At 38.1% G+C, this 21,310-nt stretch overlaps 1 protein-coding gene across 1 annotated transcript in view; it reads left to right on the plus strand.

Annotated features, from left to right (window-relative positions):
• LOC124789376 (cell division cycle protein 27 homolog) overlaps positions 1–21,310 on the plus strand; it is a 236,177-nt gene that overhangs the window by 202,563 nt on the left and 12,304 nt on the right. Inside the window, exon 14 of the mRNA XM_047256709.1 lies at positions 6,636–6,792. Coding sequence (XP_047112665.1) covers positions 6,636–6,792 — 157 coding nt within the window. The remainder of the gene's footprint in view (positions 1–6,635; positions 6,793–21,310) is intronic.

Genomic DNA, 21,310 nt, shown 5'->3' on the forward strand with positions numbered 1-21,310 from the left:
TACTCGTGAAACTGTTAAATGGGAGAACATTTTTCTGACATGTAAAAGGACTTTTTGGAATTTGTAACAATATTCTTTTGGCAGTCTGCTTTCGTTTCTTTAGTGGAACATTATGTACCTATTATTAATGTAATTTTTTGTTTATTATTGGATATAGGTTCCACCTTTTTTGCAAAAACACTGTTTTTTATTGTTACACAAACATGTTTTGTCCTGAAACTTCCTGGCAGATTAAAACTTTGTGCCGGACCGAGACTCGAACTCGGGAGCTTTGCCTTCCGCGGGCAAGTGCTCTTTCAGGAGTGCTAGTTCTGCAAGGTTCGCAGGAGAGCTTCTGTTAAGTTTGGAAGGTAGGAGACGAGATACTGGCAGAAGTAAAGCTGTGGGGACAGGGCGTGAGTCGTGCTTGGGTAGCTCAGTTGGTAGAGCACTTGCCCGCGAAAGGCAAAGGTCCCGAGTTCGAGTCTCGGTCCAGCACACAGTTTTAATCTGCCAGGAAGTTTCATATCAGTGCACACTCTGCTGCAGAGTGAAAATCTTATTCTGATGTTTTGTCCTCTCTGTGCCACTATCAGTGGGTTTTGTTTATTGAATACCATAAAAAGTGAACATATATTTTAAGTTGTTACTGATTTAAAAAACTGAGGACTAAAGATTGTTTTTGTTTGTTTTTGTTCTTACTATGATGTTACATTATATGGTTTTGCAGGACCATCTGTATGACATCCTGCAGCGATAGCTTGTCATATGCAAACCAAACGATGTAAATGTGAACTTTGTCAGCAAGTTAATGCATCCCTTGATCTTTTTAAAAACGAATGGCAAAATGTTTTGTGTATATATTTGTTATTACTCACGTTTTGTTGTGACTGATCCTCCTCCTTTTGCGTTTTGAGGGCACTGAACACACACATAATGTACTTGGTGTAATTCTGCTTTTGCAAATGCCTTTGCACTTCGCAAAATATTGTTGCGTGTCCTAACCCCCTTGACATTCATTTGTTCCTGAGAGTTTGGCACCGAATTCAGATTTTGTTTACATCCCCCCCCCCTCTCTCTCTCTCTCTCTCTCTCTCTCTCTCTCTCTCTCTCTGTGTGTGTGTGTGTGTGTGTGTGTGTGTGTGTGTGTGTGTGTGTGTGTGTGTTTGAGCTTCTTAGGTGTTTGTGTTGTCCTTTCTGTAAAGTTTCTTTAGTATGTTAAATAATGTTCCTTTACAGAGCATAATGATTGCATTTAAAACTTGTTTTCCTTCTGTAGCTAGAAATTCTTTCTGTTGTCAGTTTGTGGCATAAGCTGTGGCTGGATTTCAGTATCAAAGTCAGTTGCTATTGAACTTAGGTGTTGGTTATGGGCTGTTAAGTAATCAGCAAATGTGCTATCTGTGGGAGTCTCCTGTGTACTGAGTTCATTTGTGTTGTGTTGTCTGTCCTGTATTGTATTTGAAGTCCCTGTTTCTCCAGTAAGTTGCCTATACTGTGGACAATTTTGTTATTGTAGGTGAGTATGTGCCATTTTGTTTTGTGTGCGTTTTGTTGTACTGTTGTGTCTTGCATGTGGTCATTGTTTGTAAGTCTTGTTGTTCTGTGTGGTGTAAGGCTTTGTGTATGTGCTGTGTGTTTGTTCCTTTTCTGTTTACAAATTTGTTGCATTAATTTCTCTATCATATGAGGGTTGTAACCATTTTCCTCTACTTAGCTCCTGTTTGCTTACAGGTTTTTGTGTGTAAATCTTTGAGAAAATTTAGAGTTCTATCTGTTTCTGTTTTTAATGTGAAGTGAATTTTTGGGTGTAAGTTGTTTATTTCATTGTGTAGCTGTTCTGTGTGTGTGTGTGTGTGTGTGTGTGTGTGTGTGTGTGTGTGCTTCATCAGTCTAGCCAACATATTCATGAACATTTTAGAGAACAGGATCTTCACACATAATAAACCAAGACAAAAAAAATACGAAGTTATATACTGGTGCTGTTACATCGATGACATAACATGCGCGCCTGCGCGCGCACACACACACACACACACACACACACACACACACACACACTCTTCAGCTACACAATGAAATGAACAACTTGCACCAAAAAATTCACTTCACATTAGAAACAGGAACAGACAACACACTAAATTTTCTGGACCTCACCATATGATAAACAAACAACACCCATAGCTTCACAATCTCCAGGAAACATCACAATTCACAATCTACCGAACCACCCAGTGACACCAAGCAAGTGAGCTTCACATTCTTGCTCCATAGTCGGAACAGAACACCCATAAGCAGACAGAATTACTATTCTCCATAACAACTGCCATTACAGAATCATAAGAATTTTTTTAATCAAAAGACACCAGCAAATGGCACTTCATTTCAATGCTATTGTCTGAAATGGCGATAATGAACATGACTCTATCAACAGCTGCTGACTATGATACTGTTGTTATCACAGATGAAGATTCAAAAAGTGTTACCATCACAGATGAATATTTAGATATCTTTGGATTGCGGACAACGTTAGCCTCTTCCCAAAATAACATCTATTTCCAGAAGAATGGGAGTGATAATTCTCCCAGCATTCTATACTCGTCAGAATCATGCAAATTCAGTCGACAGTATATTCTTTCTCTTCACACTGCGAGTGAGAGTGCCACTACTTCCATCCCCATGGACAAAGGAAGAAGAAAGTGAGAATCGTATATGGAAAAAACCCTTGGATTTTTTAATGGCCAGACATAACGCACCACATTTCTGAACTAGGAGAATGGTTTCTTGTGATGTTGCAACATCACCCATCACTGTGAAAGGACCCTTGTAGGCATGTGCAGGACATGTCGATACAACATGAGCAACTGTCTGTTGTTCCCCACCACAGTCACAGGATGGGGATGAAGATTTGCCTCGCTTGTAGAGTGTGTCTGCACATCAAATGCGGTTCAAGGTAGTCTAAATTGTCTGAGTCTAATCGAATCCAGAGGTTTCTTCTGGATGTAGAGCAGCTTCAGGCATTGTGGGGAACCGTTTTGTTGCCATCATTGGGATTGAATTCAGTTTCCATGAGAGTCCTGGCTGTGAAGAGAGTGGGATGTCTTGATCTTAGTCTTTTTCGATTCACAGGGAATAAGTCGCCCACTGTTGGAAGGTTGGTGTTATTAGCAATCTTCTGGTCTTCACGCAGTGGCACACTCTTCCATCTGATATCAGGAGGTGGAATGTGGGTGAAGTTAGGTAGCCAGTATGTGGCAGTAGATCGTATTGACCCACTAACAATGTGCATGACCTTGTTAAGTTGTACTTCTTTTTTACGTGTGGACTATTAAGCCAGACAGGCGCACAGTACTCTGCTGCTGAGTATACCAAACCAAGAGCTGATACTCGGAGTGTGTCCGCTGACGAACCCCAACGAGAGCCACAGAGTTTATGGCGAATGTTGTTTCTGGTTTGGAGCCTAACAGATGTTCATGTCAAGTGCTCTTAAAAGAAAGTGTCCTATCTAATGTGATCCCAAGGTATTGTGGATGCATATTATGATGAAGATTGTCTCCTTCAAAATAGTCATCTAGGGCTCTGTGTGCCAGTCTTTTGGGGAGATGACAAAATAAAACTTCTGTATTATTTGAGTTTGGTTGTAACCTCCATTTGCGGGAATAGTGGCTTAAGCTGTATAGATCAGAAGTTAGGATTTCTTTTCTTCAGTTCTTTCAAAAGTTTTGTGTTGGGTAGCTATTGCCCAGTTGTCTACATAGCCAAACTTTCTGGACTTTGCTGGAGGTGTGTGTGTGTGTGTGTGTGTGTGTGTGTGTGTGTGTGTAGATTAAACAAGAGAGGAGTAAGGACGGATCCCTGTGGCAAACTGTTATTCAATACTTTTGGGCAGCTAGTGTCTTTTTCTTGTACAGGATGGGCGTATGGGCAGGCGGTGGGTGTCATGGATTAATAGGGTAATTTTTAGAGAAAGGCCATTTATTGGCTAAAGCATGTTGAACGGGGCTACATAGGCCTAGGGAGGTGAGGGTGAGCCAGAGTTTACAATTTGGCGAACATTGTTCGCGAAGCTGCCGAAAGTTGTTGTCTGCCAAAACTAAGTCCACAGTGCCGCAGCACCGGGAGAAGCGGGAGATGTTCAATGCTACAGGGCGCGCATCCGACTCGCGGGTGAGCAAGAATACAAGAAGAAGCGGGCCCGGCGACGGGCGGCCGGGTATATTCGACGCACCACGCGGCTTCCTCCGCCCTGATTGGTCAGGACCGAGCAAACCGTGTGGGCGGCATGGAACTTTTCAGAGCGTTGCCTGCTAAGCGATGCCTGGGGCGGCGTTACCTCGTAAGCACACGAGAGAGGCGCGTGATCAAGGTGCCCTTCGTCGGTGCTGACTTCCTGTTGCTAGACCGTGGGGCGAAAGAATTTACAGGCAGCTAACACTGCCGGCCGTGGCTTGGCCGTAATGGAAAAATGAAGTTAACGGTTTGAGGCTCACATAATAAAGTATAATCCCCTATTGTGTGGCTCATCCTTTACATTCTGTAGTTACGGTAACTGTCCTTCCAGTTAACGTGTTATCAATTAGTTTAGTTGCCCATTTGCATGGGACAAGGTGCAATAATTTACAAAGCAATCCATGACTCCAAACTGTATCTTATGCTACACTTGGATTGGCGAAAGCAACTGATGTTTTCTGCTTCATTTGGGATCCTGCTTCAATAAATGTTGTTAAAGATAAGACTTGATCAGTGCAGTTGTGTCCTGGATGGAATACACCTTGCTCAAGAGGAAGGCTCTGAAAGATTAGTGGACTAATGCGATTGTATTGAATTATTTTAAGGAACTTATAAATAGTGCTCAACAATGTGACTGGGCAGTAGTTCTTAGGCTGATCTGGTGCCTTGTCGGGCGTGAGTATTGTTATGATTTTTGATTGCTTCATTTTTTGTGGGACTGAGCCAGACTTCATAATATGAGAGAAGAAATCTGGCAGCCATCTTTTTGCGTATTTCCCATTATGCAGAAGAAATTCTGGTTGTATTCTGTTGCCTACTGGTGCCTTCCCGGGTTTTAGAGTTTTAAGAACTATAGCAGTTATAGAGGTAGTTCTTTTTGAGCAATGTAAGTTTGTGTTGATGTATCTTGTCTGAGTTTTATCCCTATTCACATAACAACAACAAAAAATATGGCTCCAGGCTCCTTACTGAATATTATTTCTTGCAAATGTACGAAAGGGAGTAGCATAGGGGGCTGCAGCTTCAAAAAAGCAGTATCCAACACTGCCATTTGCAAACATTGTTGTGGCCATGAATGTTAGAATTCACTCATGCTAGACCTCAATAAAGAAGAGGCTAGGAGGGATTACAACAATGCAGAAACTGTAAATGACAATATCTTTGCTGAACAGGAAGAAGCTGATACCCAGTTTGACTTGCCGTATGGACCAAAGTGGTCAAGCCGGCAACTTTTTTATGTGATTATGTATTGTGTTATACATTTATTAATTCATAGTAATATTCATTTTTAAATATACATTTGACTGGTAAGAAGTGACATTGTATTACAAAGGAGGTGTTCTTGCAGTTGTTAAACTTCGACAATTTAGAAGCACCTACCAGTTAGAAACCTGTGATCTTGCCACTGTTACGTGACCTTAATAGAAATGAGCAGCCCATTGATGAAAGGGCAGGGGGGTGGTGGTTCTTGGTGATGTTTAGCATTGAGTGTTACTAAGCACCTACTGTATTCTTCCAAAAAAAAGTACAGTGAAAATTACACTGCTAAAACTTATTCTTTCACTGATTTTTGTTAATAATTTGAGAATTTTACAGTTCCTTAGAAGCTCTGTAGTTAGACAAGTATGTGATGCAAACGTTCATTTGACTAGTTGAAACTGTAGAATATTTTCTCTCTCCAAGGATGGTCTGAGTGAATTTTGTCATGGACACGAGGGGAAAAAGTTTAGAGTGAAAAAATTAGTGCGTCAAAATTTTGCAGTTTTCCAGCTCCCCCAAGTTAGCACAGGGTTCATGAGATCAAAAGCTTATGAAAAGTTAATAAAAGTTAGACCTTTCGTAACGTCCAATGTACCTGCCGACAGGACTGCACATAAGTTTGAGGTGTTAAATTTCTTATTGTAACAATTGTCATTAATTTGTTGTTCACCTTTTAACAGGGGATTGTGGTAAAATATGATTTGTACCAATGGTTACTTTAAGTATTATATTGCAGATAAACAGATTACAAAGACTGTTTTGTTAGAAAGGAGATAAATCTTACGATGTCAGTTCTCTTAGTCCTCATGTAATACTAAGAATACTACATGGAAGAAATAAACGAAAACAGTGATACAAATTAAAATCTCTCATTGCTACCTTTAAAATTATTATACCCTGTTAGTATTAAGAATTATTTTAGTAGTTTTGCTAGAATATTGAATTCATATGACCATTAATATTACCACTCTTGTTTAGAAGTGGAGTGAAGAGTTCATTTGGCTTCAGTTTTGGTCAGATTCTTTCAGATTTGTGTTTTATTTCGTATATACTGCAGGAATAGTTCTCCAATTGTTGCTTGTTTGTTGACAGTATTCTTTCAGTTCACAGTAACCAGTTTGTGTTGTTGCATCCACTTTATCATCTTTTGAAAATCTTTTTTTCAGGTGCACAAAAAACTGGGTAATACACATTTAGCTTTAATGCACTTCAGTTGGGCCACGGATCTGGACCCGAAAGGTGCTAATAGCCAAATTAAGGAAAGCATAGATCCACCTGTTTATCGAAACTTGGAAGAAGACTTTGAGGCTACTAGGCACATGGGTAGGTTTCATAAGATTTATGCTTCTCTTCACAATTTTTTATTTTATAATTATCTTCAGTTTTAGTTGAATGAATCAGAATATGGTAAGTCGCACATCGGCATGGTAGGTTGAGTAGACTAGCCCATAAATACGAATTTGAACACTATAACTTGTTACCAGAATAAATTTTCGCTCTGAAGTTTCTGTACAACTTGGTTTTTGTAATAGATATAATCTCATGAATGCACACATATGCACGAATACACTCAGATGTTCATTTGCATGTGCACTATGAATAGCTCAAGTACAAAAGCGTAGCTACATTGTTCAAATTGTACTTATACACTTGTCTACAGCAAAAAAAAATAAAAATAAAAATAAACCACCACCTCTCTGTATACTGTTGTTTATATTCTTCGCAGTGATGAAAAGGTTATGGCCTATCAATAGTAGTACATGGATGCTCCAAAGAAACTTGCTCTTTTCTGTCCTCTTATTCAGGAAGTTGATAAAAAGTTTTCTGTCATCAGTCACTAGGTAGATAAGTGGGTCTTACATAGTGATATGCAAGACACTTTCTTCACAGTGGGTACCACAGTCATAAATTTGTTGAACAATGGTGATATTTTTCACTTAGGCCATACATTTTAATAAGATTTCTTAAAAGTAGAGGTCCCCAACAGTGGTATCAACTTTTTGAAACCATCTACACGGTGATGTAGGTTAAGATCCAAGGTATCACACCCTGCAGCCATTCACTCTGGTGGATCCTCATTTGCAAGTAATAAACGGGGCAGGGGAGGATCAGAATTTGATGTGATGCCGTACAGCTTTAATAATAGTAAAGTTAATCAGATTGTTGGAGTAGTGTAGCAGTTCTCACGCGGTCCTCGCATCCAAAAGGTTGCGGGTTCATATCTTGTTTGGTGCTTTGGAATTTTTTATTTTTAAAATTTTATCGTAATGACTTCGATCCTTTTTTTTTCCAGTTAACTGCTTTAAATGTAATTTTTTTAAATTTCTATGCCTTTGTCATGTCATTTTAATCAGCATATTAACTGTTTCAGGTGCTCTCATTTCCTCTTCCTGTCATTCTTTTTTTACTTGGATTGTTTGTGCATGTGAATTTAATAATTTTTATTTATCTATCACAATATTTGGACATTTGAGAATACCAATTTATCAGTTACAAAACAAAAGACAAAATAATATATTCGTAATGACTAAGCAGTGATGTCAAAACTGTATTATTCATTACAAGACATACATTTTTTTGGATGGCTATCTTCATATAAACATTAAAACATAAATTCTTATTGCACTATGCACAAAAAATCACAGATGAAGATGTAAACAAAATTCCTCCAAAATGAAAAATAAAAATAAGGATGCAATAACATTAGTGAAAATATAAGATGAAAAAAGGAAGAAATTAAATCAGAATCAGTAAATAATAATAATAATAATAATAATAATAATAATAATAATAATAAAAAACCCCGTGGAGGCCTGGGAAAAGAATAGGCCTCCGGTATGTTCTGCCAGTCGTAAAAGGCGACGAAAAGAACAAACCACTAATAGGGCTAACCCCCCTTTTAGTGTGATTAGTAGGTTCAGGACAGAACTAAAGAAGCCTCGGACAAGCGCCGTCATGGTCGGGGACGACGCTTGAACCCTATGCCCGCCCACAATGGTAACGACACTGCTAGCCAACTGGAAAATGATTTAAATCCAAATAGAGGTGTTTTGCAGGATATGCTTCCTGCAACCACCCAAGAAGGAAAACAAAGACAGATGGTCAGATGAAGTTAACCGATACCTCATGTTCTGTTATTACCAAGCAACAAACCTAGGAACCAACACAACTGGATACAGATCACAAGTATAAACAACATTTATTACCAGATACCCAGAATTAAAATTTTTAACAGAACAACGACTAGCTGATCAGATCCGTGTAATAATCAAAAATAACAGGATACCCCAGTCAGAATTAGAAAACATCAAACAACAAGTACAACAAATACTGGAACAAAATAATGTGCAATCAGAAGAAGAAGAAAATACAGTAATGGACTCAAACATCCCAGAGCAAACAAACAAAGAACAACACGCATCAATTAAACAATCAGAGCAAAACGAAATCTTAAGGCAGCCACCAGAACAAGCACAAATAGAGCACGAAGTGACACACATGTTAGATATAGAAGAAAAATTTCAGCTGACATATATAGAATACAAAGACACAAATACAGACATTAGACCATTCTTGCATAGACCGCCAAATAACCCACAAGTCGAAACAACAATAAAAACTATCAACACAATCATACACAACAAAATAAATGAAAACGCAACTATGGAAGAGTTACAACTACTGGTTTATATAGGAGCACTCACTACACTAAATATACACACTAGGCAGAGATCAGAACCAACCAACACACAGAAGGAACCCACAAAACCAGCATGGCAACACAGGCTACAGATCAGAATAGAAAAACTGAGAAAAGACATCGGACAGCTAACACAATTTATAAGAAATGAAATGTCAGAAAAAAAACGAAAAAGGTTAGGTAAAATCTCACAACAAGAAGCAATAGAGCAATTAGATGAAAAGAAGCTGAAATTACAAGTGTTGGCCAAACGACTTAGAAGATACAAAAAAAGTGAAAATAGAAGGAAACAAAACCAAACATTCAACACAAACCAAAAGAAATTTTACCAGACAATAGATAACACACACATTAAAATAGACAATCCACCAAACATAACAGACATGGAACACTTCTGGAGCAACATATGGTCAAACCTGGTACAACATAACAGGCATGCACGGTGGATACAAGCAGAAACAGATACGTACAAGATGATACCACAAATGCCTGAAGTGATAATTTTGCAACATGAAGTTACCCAAGCAATTAATTGTACGCACAATTGGAAAGCCCCTGGAAAAGATAAAATAGCAAATTTCTGGCTAAAGTAGTTCACCTCAACACATTCACATCTAACTAAATTATTTAAAAGTTATATTGCAGACCCATACACATTCCCTGATACACTTACACATGGAATAACTTATCTGAAACCTAAAGATCAAGCAGACACAGCAAACCCAGCTAAATATCGCCCCATAACATGCCTACCAACAATATACAAAATATTAACTTCAGTCATTACACAGAAATTAATGACACATACAACACGGAACAAAAAGGCTGCTGCAAAGGAGCATGAGGATGTAAAGAGCAACTGATAATAGATGCAGAGGTGACATATCAAGCTAAAACTAAACAAAGGTCGCTACACTACGCATACATTGATTACCAAAAAGCTTTTGATAGTGTACTCCACTCATGGTTACTACAGATATTGGAAATATACAAAGTAGATCCTAAATTGATACAGTTCTTAAACATAGTAATGAAAAATTGGAAAACCATACTTAATATCCAAACAAATTCAAATAATATCACATCACAGCTAATACAGATTAAGTGTGGAATATACCAAGGAGACTCATTAAGTCCTTTCTGGTTCTGCCTTGCTCTGAACCCACTATCCAACATGCTAAATAATACAAATTATGGATATAATATTACTGGAACATGTCAACACAAAATCACACATTTGCTATACATGGATGATCTAAAACTACTGGCAGCAACAAATCAACAACTCAACCAATTACTAAAGATAACAGAAGTATTCAGCAATTATATAAATATGGCTTTTGGAACAGACAAATGTAAGAAAAATAGCATTGTCAAGGGAAAACACACTAAACAAGAAGATTACATATTGGATAACCACAGCGACTGCATAGAAGCGATGGAAAAACAGATGCCTATAAATATCTAGGATACAGACAAAAAATAGGAATAGATAATACAAATATTAAAGAAGAACTAAAAGAAAAATGTAGACAAAGACTAACAAAAATACTGAAAACAGAATTGACAGCAAGAAACAAGACAAAAGCTATAAATACTTATGCTATACCAATATTGACCTACTCATTTCGAGTAGTGAAATGGAGTAACACAGAACTAGAAGCACTCAATACACTTACATGTTCACAATGCCAGAAATATAGAATACATCACGTACATTCAGCAACAGAAAGATTCACATTAAACAGAAAGGAAGGGGATTTATCGACATAAAAAACCTACATTATGGACATAATAGAGGGAAACATTCCACGTGGGAAAAATATGTCTAAAAACAAAGATGATGTGTCTTACCAAACGAAAGTGCTGGCAGGTCGATAGACACACAAACAAACACAAACATACACACAAAATTCAAGCTTGTCTGCTTGTGTCTGTGTATGTGCGGATGGATATGTGTGTGTGTGTGTGTGTGTGTGTGTGTGTGCGCGCGCGAGTGTATACCTGCCCTTTTTTCCCCCTAAGGTAAGTCTTTCCACTACATTATGGACAGGTAGACAATCTAAGAAAATTCTTTATAGAACGAGCAGAAACTAGCAAAATACACAAAGCAATCACTCATATAAATACATCAGGTACACCTTTGCAATTTCATAACCACTTCTACAACCCTTTAGATCACAAAACATCAACAGATACAAAGAAAGTAAATTGGAAAAAGAAATCACTACATGGCAAGCACCTGTATCACTTAACACAGCCACACATCGATCAAGACGCATCCAACACATGGCTAAGAAAAGGCAATATATACAGTGAGTCAGAAGGATTCATGATTGCAATACAGGATCAAACAGGCATCAGATATTACAGCAAGCATATTATTAAAGATCCCAATACCACAACAGATAAATGCAGACTTTGCAAACAACAAATAGAAACAGTAGATCACATTACAAGCGGATGTACAATACTAGCAAATACAGAATACCCCAGAAGACATGACAATGTAGCAAAAATAATACATCAACAACTCGCCATACAACATAAACTAATAAAACAACACGTTCCCACATACAAGTATGCACCACAAAATGTACTGGAGAATGATGAATACGGATTATACTGGAACAGAACCATTATAGCAGATAAAACAACACCACATAACAAACCTGACATCATACTCACCAATAAAAAGAAGAAATTAACACAACTAATTGAAATATCCATACCCAATACAATAAATATACAGAAGAAAACAGGAGAAAACATTGAAAAATACATCCAACTGGCTGAGGCACTTGTGGCATCAGGATAAATTTGACATTATACTATCAACTACAGGAGTCATACCACACAATATCCACCAGTACATCAACGCAATACAGCTACATGCAAACGTATATATACAACTACATAAATCTGTAATGTTCAATTATCCGAAAGTTCCTAAATGCAATGAAACATATACCGTACAGGTAAAAGGAAGTCACGCTTGATAAAGGTCCGCGTCACTTTCCATTTGTAACCAGACGTAATGTCTGAGAAAGGAAAGAAATAATAATAATAATAACTAATAATAATAAATTATCATGCACAAAGATTCTGCATGGGAAAGGAATGAGAGGAAGAAAAAAATTAGAGCAATTAAGAGACTTTAATATGCTTATTAAAATGTTATAACAAAGGAATGGAAATAAAAAAAAACACATTTAAACCATTCAACTGAACAAAAATAATGATCAGTCGTTTTGGTAAAGATTTAAAAATAAAAGGTTTCAAAGCACCGAACGAGATACGGACCCACAACCTTTTGAATGTGAAGACTGCATGATAACCTTTACTCTACAGAACAGTGCAGTTACTGTTATTATTTTTAAAGCTGTAGAGCAGCATGCAAAATTAAAAAAACAAAAAAAATTTTTTTTCATCATTCACTTGCAAACGAGGGGCCACCAGGGTGATTGGCTACAGGTTGTGATACCTTTGACCTTAACCTACATGACACTATTGATAGATGGCCTCAAAAGGCCAATTCCAGCGTTGGAGATCTCTTCTTGTTGGTTTATGCATTAGTTTTGGCTTTTCATTTTTGAGTGTGTACCCATAGCAAAGAACTATACACATGAAAATTGCAGCAAACTTATTCATGATGGTTTACAAATTACATTTTTGTGGTCATTTAACAGTACAATTTGTAAACCATTGTTAACTGTAGCACATAATGTGAGTTTGTTGCAGTTTTCATGGATGTAGTTTCATCACATGGGTAAATATTTGAAAAGGCCTTTATCGAAGAAAAACTAGGTTCAGACAAAGACAGTAGAAAGTGTGATTAGACCCTGGCAGCAAACAAAAAACCTTACCTTCGAGAGTCGAACAACAATGACAGAAATTAAGAATTACACAGGATTTAATTCACACACTGGCAAAACATCATTCACTGTGTGTGTGTGTGTGTGTGTGTGTGTGTGTGTGTGCGTGCGTGCGTGTGAGAGAGAGAGAGAGAGAGAGAGAGAGAGAGAGAGAGAGAGAGATATTTTCTGCCTTATGGAGGCAACACAATACCTTGAGAACATTAAAAGACAAGTGCAGGCAAACACACACACACACACACACACACACACACACACACACACACACACACACAAAAGCACGCAAACACAACCCGCAAGAATGCGGTCTGTGGCAACTAAAGCCACACTGTGAGCACAGGCATACCGAATCATAACTAATGATATACAGAGAACAGCCTCATTGTATTTCATTGCATTACATTATTTTGTAATGATGAGGATTGTGTCAGTTTAACATAAGTTTTCAATTCCCCCCCCCCAGTTACTACTTCCTACTTCGTATCTAAAAATTCATCTGTTGAGTAGAAGGAGTCGTCGTCCAGAAATTCTTTTAATTTGTTTTTAAATGTTGGTTGGCTGTCTGTCAGACTTTCAATGCTAATTGGCAAATGATCAAAGATTTTTGTGGCAGTATAATTTTCCCCTTTCTGTGACAAAGTCAGATTTAACCCAGAATAGTGAACATCATCTTTTCTTCTGTTGTAGCTATGCACTTAGCTATTTTTCTGACTTGGGATGGCTTATTAACAAAACTTTAAATGAATATATGTATTGAAAAAGTACTGTGAATATCTCGAGTGCCTTAAATGAATGTCTTCAAGGTGATCGTGGGTGGGCTCCATCTATTTCTGATACACACTTTAGTGCAATGAATACTTTTTTCTTAATGATGAATATGATGCCTTATGAAAGCAGGATGAAATAGGCATATTAGGCTAATTTACCCATTTGTTTATCTCCAAAATTTGCAATAACTCTAATACTATAAGCAACTGAACCTAATCGTTCCCGCAGATCATCAATATGTTTCTTCCAATTCAATTTCTCATCAATGCAAACACTCTGAAATTTTTAATATTCTGCCTTTGCAACAGACTTCCGTTCAAAGTTTGTATTTATCAATGGTATAATGCCATTTACTGTACAGAATTGTATATACTGTGTTTTCTCAAAATTTAGTGCAAATCCATTTGCAGATTACAGCTTGTGATTACTATAGTTATATCATCAGCCAAAAAAAAAAAAAAAAAAAAAAAAAAAAAAAAAAAAAAAAAAAAAAAAAAAAAAGCTTTGTATGTTCATGGATATAGAGTGGCAGAAGAACAATATTGAATGAGGTGGCGCAGTGGTTAGCACACTGGACTCCAATTTGGGAGGACGAAGGTTCAAACCCCTATCTGGCTATCCTGATATAGGTTTTCCATGATTTCCCTAAATTGCTACAGGCAAATGCTGTGATGGTTCCTTTGAAAGGGTATGACCAAAATCCTTCCCCACCCTTTCCTGATCCGATGGAACCGATGACTTCGCTGTTTGGTCCTCTTCCCTAAATCTACCTAAGAACAATAAGGGACCCAAAACTGAACCCTGTGGAACACCATTCTTGATACCTCAGCAGATTTTTGCAGACCATCTGTACTATTAATTTTAACCTTCACCATTATTCCCATTAAATATGAATTAAACCGTTTGCGCACTGCCCCCCTTGTATCATAACACTTTATCTTGTCTAGAAGACTTTCACGATTCCCACTGTCAAAAGTCTTTGACGGATCACAAAGTATCCCAATGGATGATGTTAGATTATTCAGAGCATTTAATATTTGATCATTTAAAGCATAAATAGCATTTTCTGCTGAAAATCTTTTCTAGAGACCAAATTGGCATTTTGTTAGTACTTTAGTTTTACAAATATGTGAAAGTACTCTTTAATACATCTACATCCATACTCTGCAAGCCACATGACGATGTGTGGCGGAGGGTACCTTGAGTACCTCTATCGGTTCTTCCTTCTATTCCAGTCTCGTATTGTTCGTGGAAAGGAGGATTGTCGGTATGCCTCTGTGTGGGCTCTAATCTCTCTGACTTTATCCTCGTGGTCTCTTCGCGAGATATACGTAGGAGGGAGCAATATACTGCTTGACTCCTCGGTGAACGTATTTTCTCGAAACTTCAACAAAAGTCCGTATCGAGCTACTGAGCGTCTCTCCTGCAGAGTCTTCCACTGGAGTTTATCTATCATCTCCGTAACGCTTTCGTGATTACTAAATGATCCTGTGACAAAGCGCGCTGCTCTCCGTTGGATCTTCTCCTATCTCTTCTATCAACCCCATCTGGTATGGATCCCACACTGCTGAGCAATATTCAAGCAGTGGGCGAACAAGCGTACTGTAACCTACTTCCTTTGTTTTCGGATTGCATTTCCTTAGGATTCTTCCAATGAATCCCAGTCTGGCATCTGCTTTACTTTCGATCAACTTTATATGATCATTCCATTTTAAATCACTCCTAATGCCTACTCCCAGATAATTAATGGAATTAACTGCTTCCAGTTGCTGACCTGCTATATTGTAGCTAAATGATCAGGGATCTTTCTTTCTTTCTTTGTATTCGCAGCACATTACACTTGTCTACATTGAGATTCAATTGCCATTCCCTGCACCATGCGTCAATTCGCTGCAGATCCTCCTGCATTTCAGTACAGTTTTCCATTGTTACAACCTCTCGATATACCACAGCATCATCGGCAAAAAGCCTCAGTGAACTTCCGATGTCATCCACAAGGTCATTTATGTATATTGTGAATAGCAATGGTCCTACGACACTCCCCTGCGACACACCTGAAATCACTCTTACTTCGGAAGACGTATCTCCATTGAGAATGACGTGCTACGTACTGTTATCTAGGAACTCTTCAATCCAATCACACAATTGGTCTGATAGTCCATATGCTCTTACTTTGATCATTAAACGACTGTGGGGGACTGTATCGAACACCTTGCGGAAGTCAAGAAACACGGCATCTACCTGGGAACCCGTGTCTATGGCCCTGTGAGCCTCGTAGACGAAAAGCGCGAGCTGGGTTTGACACGATCGTCTTTTTCAAAACCCATGCTGATTCCTACAGAGTAGAGTTCTAGTCTCCAGAAAAGTCATTATAGTCGAACATAATACGTGTTCCAAAATTCTGCAACTGATCGACGTTAGAGATATGGGTCTGTAGTTCTGCACATCTGTTAGACGTCCCTTCTTGAAAACGGGGATGACCTGTGCCCTTTTCCAATCCTTTGGAACGCTACGCTCTTCTAGAGACCTACGGTACACCGCGGCAAGAATGGGGGTAAGTCCCTTCGCGTACTCTGTGTAAAATCTAACTGGTATCCCATCAGGTCCAGCGGCCTTTCCTCTTTTAAGCGATTTTAATTGTTTCTCTATCCCTCTGTCTTCTATTTCGATATCTACCATTTTGTCATCTGTGCGACAATCTAGAGAAGGATATATCTAAAAAGAAAGATGATGAAACTTACCAAACAAAAGCGCTGGCAGGTCGATAGACACACAAACAAACACAAACATACACACAAAATTCTAGCTTTCGCAACCAATGGTTGCCTCATCAGGAAAGAGGGAAGGAGAAGGAAAGACAAAAGGATATGGGTTTTAAGGGAGAGGGTAAGGAGTCATTCCAATCCCGGGAGCGGAAAGACTTACCTTAGGGGGAAAAAAGGGAAAAAAGGAGAGAAGGAACTACATTGCAGTCTTCCTCTGTGAAACAGCTTTGGAAAAAGACGTTTAGTATTTCGGCCTTTAGTCTGTCATCCTCTGTTTCAGTACCTTTTTGGTCACAGAGTGTCTGGACATTTTGTTTTGATCCACCTACCGCTTTGACATAAGACCAAAATTTCTTAGGATTTTCTCCCAAGTCAGTACATAGAACTTTACTTTCGAATTCATTGAACGCCTCTTGCATAGCCCTCCTCACACTACATTTCACTTCACGTAATTTTAGTTTGTCTGCAAGGCTTTGGCTATGTTTATGTTTGCTGTGAAGTTCCCTTTGTTTCCGCAGCAGTTTTCTAACTCTGTTGTTGTACCACAGTGGCTCTTTTCCATCTCTTACAATCTTGCTTGGCACATACTCATCTAATGCATATTGTACGATGGTTTTGAACTTTGTCCACTGATCCTCAACACTATCTGTACTTGAGACAAAACGTTTGTGTTGAGTACTCTGAAATCTGCTTTTTGTCACTTTTGCTAAACAGAAAAATCTTCCTACCTTTTTTAATATTTATATTTACGGCTGAAATCATCGATGCAGTAACCGCTTTATGATCGCTGATTGGCTGTTCTGCGTTAACTGTTTCAAATAGTTCAGGTCTGTTTGTCACCAGAAGGTCTAATATGTTATCGCCACGAGTCGGTTCTCTGTTTAGCTGCTCAAGGTAGTTTTCAGATAAAGCACTTAAAAAAAAAAAATTCACTGGATTCTTTGTCCCTGCCACCTGTTACGAACTTTTGAATCTCTATATCCGGCAAATTAAAATTTCCACCTTTTCAAAAATTTTGGATACAGCTGTCAGAAGTTAGATTGGGCGGTAGTTGTTAGCGTCAGAGCTGTCTCCTTTTTTTTCTCTTTCAATGGTCTAACAGTAGCATATTCCAGTGTATCTGAAAATGGCCGTTTCAGTGAGCTGCTGCATATGTGGCTGAGGATCCTACTTACCTGTTGGGAACAAGCTTTTAGTACTGAGTTGGAAATGCCATCAATTCCACATGAGCTTTTACTTTTGAGTGAATTTATTATTTTCCTAATATCAGTAGGAGTCGTAGGTTGAATTTGAGTTTTATCAAACTGCATAGGTATTGCCTCTTCCATATACAGTCTTTCATTTTCTAATGAATAGCTGGACCCTATTTTCTCTACAACACTCAAAAAATGATTATTAAAAATATTTTCTGGTTATAACTTTTTGTTAAACTTTTCATTGAGTTTGATAGAAATACATTCTTCCTGTACTCTCGGTTGCCCTGTTTCCCTCTTAACAATATTCCAAATTGTTTTAATTTTATTATCAGATATGCTAACTCACACATAATGCACATACTTCTGGTCTTTTAATAACTTTTTTTAATACAGTGCAGTAGCTTTTATAATATTTGACTATTTCTGGATCATTACTTCTAGCTAGAAGATGCATTTCCCTTTCTGTTTACAAGACATTTTTATCCCTTTAGTAAGCCATGGGTTTTTAGATGGTTTCTTACAATTGTTTTTCACTGTTTTCTTTGGGAAACTGTTTTCAGATATACTCACAAAGGTATTGTTTTAAATTAGCATCAGGTTCCATGTACGCAGTTGTTAAATTGCCAATTAAATTCACTATTTTGGAGGACTGGTTTGCATTACTGTATGGAATTGTCAGATACTGTAACCAGCTGTGCATCATGATCAGAAAGACTGTTCTTAATAGGAAAAGCTTTCATTTGATGAAAGTTATCTTGGTATATAAACATTTTCTATCAGTGTGCTGCTTTACTGAACTACCTGAGTAGAAAAACCAATAACTGGCATCGAATTGAAAGAACCAAATAGTACTTAAAGATAAGCTTTCTATTGGACTCTTTCAGAAAATCTACATTGATATCCCTACAAACAATAATTTGCTTCCCTCTTATCTGACAAATAGCACAGCAAAGAATCCGAGTTTTAAAAGACTGCTGAAAATTTCCCAATGGGGACCTATACACAGCTACAATTATTAAAGTACCATTACTTAGTTTAAGCTCACATGCACATGCTTCTGTATATTGCTGTACACAATTTTTTTTAGTTTCTGAAGTTTTCACAGTATGATAGATTTTGACATATATATGGCAACTCCTCCTCCTCTCCATTGTGTCTTCACTTCCGTGTGCTGAAAGCTTATATCCACCTACATTTACCTTTTATACATTTGTAACTATAGCATGTTCAGAAAGGCATGGTACATCTGTTCCACCCTCAGTTTCTAAATCTTCTAAACAAACAGGAAGCTCATTTACTTTGTTTTATAATCCCCTAATGTTCTCATGCAATACACTGAAGAGCCAAAGAAACTGTTACACCTGCTTAATATTGTGTAGGGCCCCTGTGCGGATGCAAAAGTGCCACAACATGACGTGGCATGGACTCGATTAATTTCTGAAGTAATGCTGGAGGGAACTGATGCCATGAATCCTGCAGGGCTGTCCGTAAATCTGTAAGAGAATGAGGGCATGGAGATCTCTTCTGAACAGCATGTTGCAAGACATTCCAGATTTACTCAGTAATGTTCGTGTCTTGGGAGTCTTGCCAGCAGAAGTGTTTAAACTCAGAAGAGTGTTCCTGGAGCCACTGTAGCAATTTTGGATGTGTGGGGTGCCGCATTCTCCTGCTGGAATTGCACAAGTCCATCAGAATGGACAATGGATGCAGGTCATCAGATATGTAAGCATCCTATGTGTCACCTGTCAGAGTCCCATATCACTCCAATTGCACTTGCCCAACACCATTACAAAGCCTCCACCAGCTTAAACAGTCCCTTGCTGACATGCGGGCCCCATGGATTCATGAGGTTGTCTCCGTACTTGTACATGTCCATCTGCTTGTTACAATGTGAAACGAGACTCGTCCGACGAGGCAACATGTTTCCAGTCATCAACAGCCCAATGTCAGTGTTGACGGGCCCAGGCGAGGCGTAAAACTTGGTGTCATGCAGTCAACAAGGATTCACAAGTGGGCCTTTGGTTCCGAAAGCCCATATCGATTTTGTTTCATTGAATGGTTTGCACACTGATACTTGTTGAGGACCCAACATTGAAATCTGCAGCAGTTTACAAAAGGGTCGCACTTTTTCACATTGAACAAAGACGCTGTCCCATCACTCATGCGCTGACTATAACACCATGTTCAAACTCAGTTAAATCTTGAAAACCTGCCATTGTAGCAGCAGTAACTATTCTAACAACGGTGCCAGACACTTTTTGTCTTATATAGGTGTTGCTGACTGCAGTGCCATGTTCTGGCTGATTTTTATATCTCTGTATTTGAATACACATACCTATACCAGTTTCATTGGTACTTCAGTGTATCTTAACATTACGTTTCGCTGTGCTTTGATGAGAATCTTGTGATATTTTAATATCTCTAGTACCTACCTGTCTGTGCTTATCATTAAGCTCAATTTCATTCAATTGCAGATCTTTGGCCTAAAAAAGTGGTACTCCACGAGTTTCAGTGCCCCCCCCCCCCCCCCCCCAAAAGGTTTTGGCATCTTGTCTATCCATGTCAGTGATAGTCTATTTCCTCTGCTAACCTACAATATGATAGAAGTGTTGTGGCATTGATTAAATACTAAGTGGAATTATCCTTAAAGTTGACTACATTATTTGCATAATAATGTGTTAAACATCAAATGTTCTCAACAAGGTTATTGTGTATTCAGATGGTGTAGATATTGAGAGACAGGTAACTTCAATTTCAAGGAAATGCTCAATAAAATTAATTTCTACCATTAACCAAAGAAGAGATTGTTGTTATAAAAGGGAACAAGACTGATTACTGTTATGTAGCTTGAAACCCATTAATCCTTAACTTTAACTGCAGATGCAATTTAAGAGGACCCCAACCTGCCTATCTAACCCATGTTAATTTAGGCAAGGATTTGACCAAGTTCTGGAAAAAAAAAAAAAAAAAAAAAACTATTTGATGCAGGACCTTAATATTTTTACTGTATGTTACATGGGGTGCTAATAGTCAACTGCACTAAAATCTACTTTATCCATTTTATAGTTTTTAAGAAATACTTTTTTAAATTTATTAACAAAAAATATCAAGGTTTTTTTGCAGAAAATATTTTTTTGTGGGCTTCCTAATGGGGGAATATTAATGAATGTAGTACCAGGGGTGGCTTTTTATGTCACACAGAGTCTCTGAAAATTTCATTTATTTATCTGTGATAGTTTCTGATATAATGGGGCATATGTACTGAAAATTTTAGTTTGTGGGAAATGTGACTTTAAAGAAAAAGAACTTTTGAAATTTGTTACTTACGGTTAATTAAAACTGTCCTGCTGCATATGATGACCATTCTTGGGCCTCTAGCAGGTCTTCCTCCTTCTTTTTCACCTTCCTGGATGTTTGTCTTGCTTTCTTGGCCGTATTAGATGCAGACCTGTCTGCATCAGCTATCCTCATTTTATCGCAATGTTGCAGCCCAGTGGTCATATTTTCACCAGGATTAATTCCCAGCTCTTTCAGTAC

The sequence above is a fragment of the Schistocerca piceifrons genome, chromosome 3 (genome assembly GCF_021461385.2).
Source record: "Schistocerca piceifrons isolate TAMUIC-IGC-003096 chromosome 3, iqSchPice1.1, whole genome shotgun sequence".
Taxonomy (NCBI): domain Eukaryota; kingdom Metazoa; phylum Arthropoda; class Insecta; order Orthoptera; family Acrididae; genus Schistocerca; species Schistocerca piceifrons.